Raw genomic sequence first — 11,572 nt, forward strand, 5'->3', positions numbered from 1 at the left:
TGCTCTGCAGATCCATTGCTGACTGGCTTCAAGCACCAGATACCATGTATTTGCTGGACTTTGTAAAACCAGAATTCCTTTTATTGAGGGTAAGATTTTCTTTTGTTTCTTTTCTCCATCTATTTAACGATACTAAAAATGCATCTTATTTTAATTTTTTTTAATTCTAATTTTTAATCCAGCCCACATGCCTATCGTGCAGAACCCTTTAGATAGCTGGTAACACTCTTGCTCGCCAGCCAAACTCATACTTTCAAACAATTTCTGCTTGTAGTAAGGCAGCTTGCTTGTCGTGCAGCCCTAGAGACAGAATTTAGTGAGAAATAATTTGAATGGTACGTTTTATGTGGAATGTTACATTAAATGTTTAGGTAAATTTTTATAGCTTTTCCCAAATTAGTTTCACAGATAAAATAAGTTAGGCTTTAGCATCTGTTATAAGTACATGGTGAATTTTCACCTCAGTTTACCAGCTAAAGATAGAGACCTTGCAAGGATTTATTCTCTGGTTCTTGTTTCTGCAAGTAGAATTTGCATATCTTAAAATAAAAGCTATTTTGTCATTTCTGATATGAAGGCTGAGAAACAGTGAAGAAGCTGCTAGTGGGTAGCTGGATTGTCTGTTTCTGGATGCATTTACTACATTTAAAAAAATACCATTAATGTTTGTGTTGGGTTTTTGTCTTCCTTATGTTTTGGCTTTCTCGGGTTTTTTTTTTTTTTTTAGACCTTGGCTCGATGCCTGATTTTGTGGGATGACATCTTGCCCAATTCTAAGTGGGTTAATAGCAACGTGCCTCAAGTAGGTATTTACACTCAATGTGCTTACTTCCTGGTTTTACATCTTGCTGCATTGTTCTGCATGTGAACATTTCCCTAGTCCCATGAGCCACACAAGAAAATGTATGTTAATCTTGTTCACGAGACAGAGATGATGGTTACATTGGATTCCTGGACCCTTATGGGAGCACTGGGGACTCCCGTCCCATCATGCTAGAGAGGAGAGGATTGAGGAGGGATGCAACTGTTTAAGACATAAAATGGTGCCAGAGAGAGAAAGGGATTAAATTTTCCTCTACATTGACCAAGCAAGAAGCCAGGTGCAAAATTGCTGCAAGGAGGTTTCAGCTGAGCATTACGAATAACTTAGAGAAATATCTAGCAGAAATACAGGATGCTGATGGACTACAGAGCCTCTTGAGGTCTTGTCCTGTTCTGTTTTCTCTCATATTTGAGCACATACAGTAACATTGTGCTTCTGACACAGTCTTGCCATTGTTTTAGAAATCTTTAAGGGACCAGATCCAGGAGCATTGAAAGGTGTCCCTTTTGGTTCAGAAGTAGAGTGGAGCAATAGCATGTGGAAGAAAAAACAGCTCTTGCATGCCTGTGAACCAGACCTGTTTTCTGTCACTTATGAACCCTCAATACCCAGAGTTTCACTTAATTAATCAGTTTCCCCTGGATTCATTTTTCTATCTCTTACGCTTTTTGTAGATCATAAGAGAGAACAGTATATCTCTTCATGCAACAGAGCTGCCTTCATCTGAGGACCTGAGTTTAGAAACGCTGGCGTAAGTAATGTGTAAAAAATTATTCTTCTGAAAAATGCAACTGAACTCTTTATAGAGATACCAGCATGCAAAAAAAAATCCCTCCCTTGATATTTAGGGAATTTTGTTCTCCCTTTTCTTTAAAGGATAAGTCTGTCTTTTCAGTTTTCCCTTTTCTAATTATAAAGGAGTTTGTGATGCATATTCAGATGAGGAAAAGAGAAATATTTAGTCATTTCCTGTTTATGTTGCTTATTAGGCAAGCTCATGTCTACATCATTGCTGGAGCGTGCTTGTCACTGGGATTTCGATTTGCTGGTTCAGAAAATCTGGCGGCCTTCAAGTGCTTGGTAAGAGGTTTTTTATTTTTTCCCATCAGTCTCCGTAGACCTGTAACTTATCTTTTGTATCTGTATTTAGTATGCACTTCTTTTCTTTCCAGTACAAATATGCAACAGATTTCCTGAAGTGTTTGTCAGCACCAACAGCTTCAATAGTAAGTTCTCTCTAGTTTTCTCTCAATGAAAAGGAGGCTTTCTTGTGTAACGTATTTTGATTGCCCTCACCAAAACCTTAATGGAAACAAAAACATCCCTTTTACTTTTCTATATTACAGACTATTTATAGAAACTGGCAGGGCTATGAATCATTTTTGTGAAGGACTTTGCTGGTTCTCCGCTCTCCCTCTTTCTGTGGAATGTGGTTTTCGAACTCTGGGGTAGAAAGCAGCGTATTAGACCGACCAGAAGCGTGCGTTTGACCACAGAAGTGTAATAATGCCTTCCCTATTCTACTTGAAGACAGGTCACTATAATCTCGAAACATGCTTGAGCGTCTTGCTGCTGTCTCTCGCGATGGTGATGGCTGGCTCTGGAAACCTGAAAGTCCTTCAGCTTTGCCGTTTCATGCACAAGAAGACAGGCGGAGAGATGAACTACGGGTTCCACCTGGCTCACCACATGGCTTTGGGGCTTCTCTTTCTGGGAGGAGGAAGGTAACTTGCCATTCCCAAAGGCAGTTTTTTTTCTTCTTTCACCTCTCCTGCAAAAGCTGGAGCAGTGTGTGATTTAATTGATTTTTTTTTTTTTAATAACAGACGGATGCATAAAGATGTCTTCTATGGCAAATGAAAACCCTGTTGTTTTCTAGATACTGCATTACTTGAATGCCATAGGAATGTTTCTGGCTTGTGCTTGTTTCCTGTTGCTACATGTTTATTTTGATTGCTGTAGGAACACATTTGTAAATTCCTTGCTTGTATGCACTCTGCTGCTCTCCTTCCCTTCTCTGGGACACCAAAATATTTTGAGCACCTTTGCCAGTGGCCAGCCTTTGTTAGTGCTGAAACTAATAGATAATGTTTTTCTACAGATACTCCCTGAGCACTTCAAATTCTTCAATTGCTGCTCTTCTTTGTGCTCTGTACCCTCACTTCCCTGTTCACAGCACGGACAATCGGTAAGGGTTTGCTAGGGTTCATATTTCCTTAAGCTAAATCATCTTCTTACAAAAGAGGCGATCTAGAGGCAAACGATCTAAATTTTTCCTGAGCACTCTGTAAATAATTCTTTTTTGAGGTTTAAAAAAAAAAGTGAAAAATAAAAGAAATAAATGAAGATATAAGGTGATGGTAGTGATCTTTGATCAGTGAGGAAATGCAGGCAGGTTTCCTGAGGCTTTACGCTGTGCTCCTGTGGCTTGACTGTTCCAGTTTCCAGCAGAAAAGATTTTTATGCAAGATCTGTCCATTTATGGCTCTTAATCGGTTTTAGCTATGATTCATGAAGTCCTGTTCCGTTAGCTAACACATACGTGTTAAAGTGGTATAAAACCTACTACATTACTACAAATTTCTCTTTTGTTTAACCAACAGCTGTATTTGGTAATTGAGCTGTGTGTAGTTTGGTATTTGGGGATTATTCCCTGCCTGTACCACGCAGTGCCGAATTCCTTATTCCCACACACAGGTACCACCTTCAGGCTTTGCGTCACTTGTACGTGCTGGCGGCAGAACCAAGGCTCTTAACACCCGTTGATGTGGACTCAAACACTCCTTGTTATGCGCTGATAGAGGTTACGTACAAGGTAATGTGTCTGGGCGGAATAAGGAGCGAAGGCCTTTGAGAAGGTGTGGGAGACAACTGAAGACTCTGATAGACCAAAGGCACGCTATTTTCATTGTTGTGGCCGGCAGCCTAGGGTTTGTTTTCAAGTTGCGGTGGAGACGAGCTAAATTCTACGCAAATAATTGAAGGGTTGTGCTCAGCCCACTCACACCTTAATGTGCTTTGATGTCACCTTGAGAGCAGAATACAGGACAAGTAAAAGGCACCACAAAGTCTTCAATCAGTCAAGCGTGTAATGACTGACCCAGGGTCATAGCTGTCCTCTTTCTAAAGAGGAAGGCCTTTCAAAGGCACAGAGGTGGTTGGAACCATCTCTGGTTTTAAAAGCCTTCTCCTAATTCTGCAGAAACGGGCAGCTTAGTGTTTCTCCTGGGTGCTTGCATGACATGTCTTTTGGGGAAGAGTCCTTTCTGCAGGATTTATTTTGTGCAGGCCTACGTGAGACAGGTGATGCTCATGAAGGGACTAAAGAAAGGGTTCTTAGGATTTCAGGGGAGAAGAGGTGCAGCACAAACCCCTTGTGCAAAGAGTTCTGCATGTTCATAATACAGTTTACTTCTCAAGCTTTCAGATTTCAGTTGAAGTGTGCCTGGCTTGCATAATGTTAATGTGTTGATCCATCCATGGGAAATATACCTTTAATTTAGGCTTATGTTTCCTGATATTAAAGGCAATGCTAAGTCATGTATTTACTCAGAACTCAGGAACAGAAACTGACTGACTTCTGCCGATGGAGTTGTTATGAGATGCATGTTTTCTTTCTTGTCACACAAAAATGAGCTTTACTAATATGTGAATACTGGTGGCATTTTGAAGGGCACGCAGTGGTACGCAGAAGCCACCGAGGAACTAATGGCACCCACGCTTCTTCCAGAGCTTCACTTACTGAAGCAGGTAAAGGAAGTCTCCATTTTAATGAGGAATTTAATCACCCAGTTTGTGTCACAAACAGTGCAAGAACAGAGACTTAGTGACTTCTCTTTGATTCCCTGTCCAGTCTTAGCCAGACTCTTGATAACGCTGTCCCATATAATGGCTCCGAAGACAATTCTGTCGCTATGGAGCACATGTTAAATTATGCAGTGTGCTTCTCTTCGGTCTTGATCATAACGCTTTCCAGATCTGATGTAGCAGGGAGTTCCCTGTGCCAGAAAACCTCACCGTAGGAGAGCCAAAGCTAGGTGCTCTTCCTGAGTTTTCAGGGTGGGTAGCACTATAAAAGGGCACGTGCCCTTGTAAAGGCCCAGAGAGAGCTGTACGCTTATGTAGAAACCTCTTAATTTTATGATTCTGATTATATCTAGTAATAAAAATGCTTACATTGACAGATCAGAGTGAAGGGACCACGGTACTGGGAACTATTAATAGATTTAAGCAAGGGAACGAATCATCTAAAGTAAGTATTCTTTATAATGCCTAACTGAATAATAATGACCTTGTAGTAATATTTTTTTAAATTTTTTTTTAAAACCTCCTGTATTTGTAACACCTACGGTTTGGAAAGAAGTCTGGTTTTGATCGGTTCACTGTTGTGCATTTGACAGCACTTTAGTGTGAAGAAAGAAACTGCGTAGTTGGTTTCACCTGTTGATGTGAATAATTCATGCAAAAACAGGGCAGGGGAAAACCTGATAGTAGAAACCGCAGATATTGGCAGCGGGATTGAGCAGTACCAGAAACCATCTTAAACTCATGGTTTTAGTTTAGTTTTGAGTTGATGTGATGTCATGTTTCCCAGACTGTTGATACAGTAGTTAGCTAACTGTTACTGCTTTGTGAAATACTATTTTTCTCATGTTACGTGAAGTATACAAAGTACTGCTTACTGCATTTTAACTCTCCGTCAGGCAACTGTGAAAAACAGAAATCTTACCGGAATACAGTATCTGTGGGTAAAATCATTCTCATCTTTGCGCATAACAGCCTACAGTGTAACTTGCCGCTGTGAGTAGTACAGAAGCAGCCAGCTGCATCTTTCATCAGTGACATGGTTTTTCTAGTTGCTTTAAATTAGGCACTACCGTGCAGCATCTCTTGATCCATGCCTTTAAAGACAGGAAAGAGGGCTGAGGCAGAGCGCAGTCCTCCGGATCAGGAGGCACAGGCTGATCCATCTGCTGCACCAGAGCTGGCAGAAGCCAGCTTTGTCCTTCTGGGTCGAGTCTTTACCACACTTGAGCACTTGTTTGTCCAAAAGAGCCTTCCTGTGCTGCCGCAGCAGAAACCAGCGTGGGTGACTGAGGAGCTTGCTGCCTTTGGGACTTACCAGTTCTCTAGGTCTCCAGATGCTTTGAATCTGTCCACTCTTGTGTCACAACATCTCATCCCCAGGCCTTTAAAATGGTAGGGGCCTGACTGGCATTGTTCTGGAGATAAAGGCACATGTGAGAAATAATTTTTCGTATCTTACTACATATGAATTGCTGCTGCTGTGTTATCTGTACTGAAACTAACTGCTTAGCATAATTTAGTTATTTTAAGGATGCCCAGTGCCTACAGTTAATGGCGCAACTGATACTCTAAATGAGGTAAACATGCAGCTGCTTCGCCATAGTGTAACTTTGAAGTGCTGTACACTTCTATTTGTAGACTTGGTCAGGAATAGCAGGGGTTTATTGGTTTGGTTTTTTGGGTTGTTTTTGTTTTGTCTTTTACATGGAAAAAGGGCCATCACAGCACACCTTTAAAAGCTGTGGATGGATACCAACTTGCGTGGTTTTCCTTGGTGCTGGGAGCTCATCCTTGAAGAGTCCAACAAGAACATGCACTGGCTTCAGGAAGTTATATTCCTTATATCCGTAGGGTTCATCCCTCTTTCATCACCATTGCCTGCCATCACATCACTGTTTGATAGCAGCCTGCCCTGAAGATACCAAGGCTTCTATATATGCAAATGGGGCAGGGTTTAAATAATCAGGACAAAGCCTACACGGGGATATTGCTGTGTACGAGCTGTTGGAGTTCACGTTTCCTTTACAGGTCTGCCTCGTTGTGTATATGTATCGATTTAAAGTAAGCCCCAGTGTTGTTATTTCAGATCGATTCTTTCAAAGGGTGGCGTCTTGTACGTGAAGCTGAGAGCTGGGCAGCTCTCCTACAAGGAGGACCCGATGGGCTGGCGCAGTCTCTTAGCACAGACCGTTACTCACCAAAACTCCGAAGCTCGGGCATTCAAGGTATCGCTCCCACACTGGTTTCCTGCCAGGAATGCTGGCTCTAGAAAGGCTGAGGGAAGCTCAGCAGGTCGTGCTGTGTTATTTCCAGCACCTAGCTCTGCTACATGGTTTTGAGTACTCAAGTTACTTGCTTTGCTTGAGGGAAAGGAAGTCTGGTGGCTTTCACAGGGCATGCGATGAGCTTAAGCTAAGAGCAGCTATGTGAATCTACGTTTGCTGTGGGCAGACAGAAGCGTTGGACACGTTTTGCCCGTGATGTGCTTTATGTAGGTTATAGTCTTCTCATTTGTGTGCTGGGGAGGGAAGGGTTGGGTATAAATTGCTACTACGTTTGTGCAGTAAAACCGTAAAGTTCATTTTAAGAGTGCGTTTTAATCTCTTTTTTTTAGCCAGAAGCAATTTCAGCTTTCACTTCTGATCCTGCTCTGTTTTCATTTGCGGATTACTTTTGCAAACCAACTGTGAACATGGGCCAGGTATGATGCCTAGATGGGGACTAGCATGGTTTCTTGCTTGCATGAATAAAAGGTGGGAAAATCCTATGTGAAACTGAGGAACAGAATTCAGTCCTTCAGGTAATGGAGACAGGGAATATTCTGAGGGATGTTTTGTAAGTAAAACAGTGTTGACGTTATAGTTTTTGTTGGGGTTTGTTTGTTTGTTTTGTTTTCCCACTGGTTACATCACAGTTGCTGCTAGTTGTCTACACCGGTTGTATTCATTGCAGAGCGTGTTTAACAAATACAGAGAGCCCTGTTCAGTGTCCTGAAGCATTTAGGTGAAGTCACTGCAGAAGGGTTAGGGTGTTTTGCACTGTACTTCTCTGCATGAAATGACTTAAGGGAGGGAGTGAAATACAGCCGCATTATGCCTAGTTTTAATAAGCCCAAGAATGAAAGCAAGCTGTGCAGCATTGTTAGCTATCGCTAATTTATGTAATGTCAGTGTATGGGTTAACTTTAATGGAAGGAAATGTGAGCAATGCAGGAACCTGAAATAAATTGTATCTAGCATGTGTGCTTTGTTAAACATGTGTCTTTTATCAGAAACAGGAAATCCTGGATCTTTTCTCCTCAATTCTTTACGAGTGCGTTACCCAAGAAAATCCAGAGATGCTGCCCACGTACATAGCAATAGATCAGGTGGAGTAAATACTTTTTTTTTAAAGCTACGCTTTGGCATAAGAGTATTGTTCATTGCATGTGACCTTTTTGTAGAAGACAGAAAGGAAGAAGGGGAGATATATTAGCGAGCTTATAGGGAGATAGCAGGGATTTTAAAAGCGAATCGGAAAATAATCTAAGTTAATGAAAACTGAAATTGCACCAGAAACATTAGCTGGCAGTTTTTCCCAGTAGGCGCTCAGAAGGGTGGCCCTTGGCAAGGGAGGCGTTTAGGATTCATTTGGTTAATAAATTTTTTTCCTCCTCTGGTTCATATTCTCACAGCCGCTTTGTGTTTCCCCTCTGCTAGGCTGTGAGGAGATTAGAAAGAAGAGAAATGTCCGAGACATTTGAGCTGTGGCAGATAAAGCTGGTGTTAGAATTTTTCAGTTCCAGAAGTCACCAGGAGAGGATGAGGAGGAATCCAAACCGAGGCCTCTTCATGAACTCTGAATTTCTGCCTGTGATGAAGTGCACTATCGATAACACTTTGGATCAGTGGCTTCAAGGTATAGAGAAGATAACTGTAATCCTACAGCCATGATCGCAATTCCACATTCTTGTCTTCTTACTGGTTCAGATTGACTTTTGCCTCAGAAGTCCTGAAAAATGGTAACTGAAGGGAAGACGCTTGCATGTTAGCATAAACCAACTTGTTTTCAGTGCAGTGCGTTTGGTGTGAAACATTCACTGAAGAATTATGCTGGACTGTATTGGTGGGAAGTTTAGTTACCGTAGAAGGTTATGTTTCCCAGGGAAAATGCTTTCCTAATATTGCACTGGGAGAGTTTTCTAGGAGCAAAAGCAAGGGGTGACCGCAGCAGAGAACAGGGTGAAGGGTGGCGGCAGCAGAACGAAGGTGGCTCGTAAACAAACCCCTAGCCCATCTCTGTGGGGAGATGGAGACTCTTCAGTGGGCTTTTTCTGTGGAAGTACTGTTGTCTTGCCTTTGTTTCTTCCCACAAATGCTCCCTAAATTTCATCAGAGGGTTTTGTGTATTACAGCTGGAGGGGATGTCTCTCTGCATTCCTACCTAAGTGGGCAGCCCACGGAGGAATCTCAGCTGAGCATGCTGGCTTGCTTCCTTATTTACCACTCTGTCCCGACGCCAAGCCAGCTGGCAGCTGGAGGCTTGGAAGGTAAGACTGGGGTGCAGGACACCACTGTGGGGTGCAGGACACCACTCTGGGCTTGCACGGACACATGCTCCTGGCCTTGCATGCTGAAAGGAGCATATCCTGTAAATTATGTGACAGCGTGCATTCCCTCTGAAAGCTGTTCCATTGGTTTTTATTCTTTGTTAATTGTCTCGAGTCTGGACAGAAAAGGTAGGAACTTTATGCATGACTAAAGAAGCCAGACTTAGCCGATATAAAAAAGCCTTAGCTTTTCCCTGACCTGCAGGTAACGATGTTCTCGCAGGCAGCAGGACCAGAGAAGATGGCCTGTGACAAGGAAGAGTGTTCTTTTTGTTGGGCTAACCATATCCCAAACATCCTTAAATCTCTTTCCTCTTAAGTACCCACTCAGAGCGATCACCTGCCCTTCTAGGTTTCCAGTGGTAATCTGATTTGGGATCCAGGGAAATTCCGGGCCCTTTCACTTGGCAGCTTTTCTCCTGACCTCTGTCGGCCCAACCTGGGGATGTACCAGTCCTCCTCTGTTTGCCTAAGGTTTCTCAGCTTGCAAAAGAAATGCAGCTGGGCTTTGATTTGGGGAACTCTGTGGCTTGCTTAGGGCTGTGACATGAATGTCACCACCTCAGCAGGGAGAGGAATCTGTCGCTGAAGGCTTTGCAGAGGCCACAGCCCCTGGCCCAGGAGTCCCGCACAGGCGATGGCACCCTCAGCGTACAGGCTAATGTCTCTTGTCTTGGACATTTTCCAGCCAGGTGCCTGGGTGCCTGTTCAGGTCAAAAGGCCTTTCTGGAAATCCCGGTTTTCCGTGCCCTCTCCCCCGTTACGCACCTCTATTCTGGGAGTTCCTGCCATGTTAATTGAATTTAGGATTTCTTAAAATTCTGTTATAAAAAACTTATTTTTTAACCAGTGTTGCAACAAAATGAGTAGCAGTGAGCGCATCTCCAGCAGTACACCCTGACCGTTCTTTTACGGGGCAAGTGATACCCCAGTACGTGCTCATTTTCTGTCTTTAATCTCTTTAGGAAGCACGAACTTCTCGGAGCTGCTTTTGAAGTTCAAGCAGTTGAATATGCCAGTTCGTGCCTTGCTAAGGCTCGCTCCTCTGTTGCTTAGAAATCCACAGTCCATGGTGCTGTAGGTCCGCGGCGTTCGTTTTGCGTGCGGTTGCTGAATGACAGAGCCAGCCGTGTGTTGTTTCACACTTTTCAGAAACTTGCAGGTAAAATGTACTTGATTTTGTAACTTCTCACACAACATAAACTTCAAACTTGTCCCCGGATGTGGTGACTATGGCCAGGAGTTATTTATAAATTGTTACAATGAATAAAAAAAAATTGTAAAAGTGAACTAATAATAAATTTACTTTTGTAACTAAGGATTGTTTACAAATATGTCTTTTTTATGATGAATTCTGAAAAGACCTTGGCTGGGAACCGTACAATTTCCTTGTTTGCATAACTTCTTTGCTTGTGATGGATCTTAATCCGCTTCCACGAGGTACTGTAGATTTCAGGAGACAGGCAGCCAAGTTTGCTTTTCCTCTTGGGTCTTGGGCTGGAAGGGAAAGCGAGCCACCTGCCACGCCGCTCGCCTCGTGCCAAGTATGCTTTTCAAGAACTGGCATCGTCTTTCAGTCTCATTCATGCAATATTTGGGTTTTTTGGTCTCGTAAAGGCTACTGCCTGTCTCCTCCGTAAGCATATGCACTCTGTAAGTATAAATTGCTCTGCTCCGACTCATCCACGATATACTCACTACTGCACTGTTTACATCTTTTTTTTTTTTTCCTCTTCTAATCTTTGTTCTGCAATTAGTCAGTGGCTGCTGAGAAAACACCTGCCTCCACTACGTTACGTTATGTCTGGGCAAGAACTGAAACTACTTACAGACAATTTAAATAATTGGGCATTCGTTTGTGTTTCCTTCATCTCTGCTACGATGCCTTATGTATTTCCCCAGAGTACTGAACTCAGAGCGTGCCTGCTTCCATATTTGTTGTGGGCAGGCCAGGCATTTAATTTTTCATAAAACAGGTGGAATTACTCCAATAAAAGCAGCCAGAGGTTGAATGATTGCTACTAGAAAAGCAGACAGAGCCAAGCTCTTGGACTCTGTTTATTCTGAAGCTTTAAATTTGATCTTATTCCGTGGGACATGCGTTGATCTTGGTCCCCTTTTTTTTTTTTTCCCTGAACCCTTAAGTAGGGGAGCCAAAGGATTTGTAGGGAGGGGATATAGGGATGGAGGAAGACAACTAGGAGTGATTATGAAGAAAGCAAAAGTAGAAAAATTTTACAAACCTTCTCAGTGTTATTAAGAACAACATATTTGATGTGTATTAAACCAAGGTTTTCGGTGGCTTAAGATGTACTGAAGTGTGGAGCCTGTGACAAATCTTACCCCCCTCCCCT

At 42.6% G+C, this 11,572-nt stretch overlaps 1 protein-coding gene across 7 annotated transcripts in view; it reads left to right on the forward strand.

Moving 5' to 3' along the window:
* The window catches only part of ANAPC1 (anaphase promoting complex subunit 1), a 34,198-nt gene extending 23,661 nt beyond the window's left edge, over positions 1 to 10,537 (forward strand). For 5 of the 7 annotated variants that reach the window (XM_087775323.1, XM_087775326.1, XM_087775325.1 and 2 more), the window contains exons 32-47: positions 11 to 89; positions 728 to 802; positions 1,498 to 1,574; positions 1,813 to 1,903; positions 1,996 to 2,049; positions 2,354 to 2,547; positions 2,925 to 3,011; positions 3,521 to 3,638; positions 4,496 to 4,573; positions 5,008 to 5,075; positions 6,717 to 6,855; positions 7,245 to 7,331; positions 7,902 to 7,997; positions 8,329 to 8,527; positions 9,024 to 9,158; positions 10,184 to 10,537. In XM_087775323.1, coding sequence (XP_087631449.1) covers positions 11 to 89; positions 728 to 802; positions 1,498 to 1,574; positions 1,813 to 1,903; positions 1,996 to 2,049; positions 2,354 to 2,547; positions 2,925 to 3,011; positions 3,521 to 3,638; positions 4,496 to 4,573; positions 5,008 to 5,075; positions 6,717 to 6,855; positions 7,245 to 7,331; positions 7,902 to 7,997; positions 8,329 to 8,527; positions 9,024 to 9,158; positions 10,184 to 10,299 — 1,693 coding nt within the window. In that variant the 3' untranslated portion in view covers positions 10,300 to 10,537. Of the gene's footprint in view, positions 1 to 10; positions 90 to 727; positions 803 to 1,497; positions 1,575 to 1,812; positions 1,904 to 1,995; positions 2,050 to 2,353; positions 2,548 to 2,924; positions 3,012 to 3,520; positions 3,639 to 4,495; positions 4,574 to 5,007; positions 5,076 to 6,716; positions 6,856 to 7,244; positions 7,332 to 7,901; positions 7,998 to 8,328; positions 8,528 to 9,023; positions 9,159 to 10,183 lie in introns of those variants that run through there. The other 2 variants (XR_015708323.1, XR_015708324.1) reach the window with 2 other exon arrangements.
* The last annotated feature ends 1,035 nt before the right edge of the window (positions 10,538 to 11,572 follow it).

This window comes from Nipponia nippon, unplaced genomic scaffold, assembly GCF_047370975.1.
Source record: "Nipponia nippon isolate SJK-2023a ecotype South Korea unplaced genomic scaffold, ASM4737097v1 scaffold_4, whole genome shotgun sequence".
Classification (NCBI taxonomy): Eukaryota; Metazoa; Chordata; class Aves; order Pelecaniformes; family Threskiornithidae; genus Nipponia; species Nipponia nippon.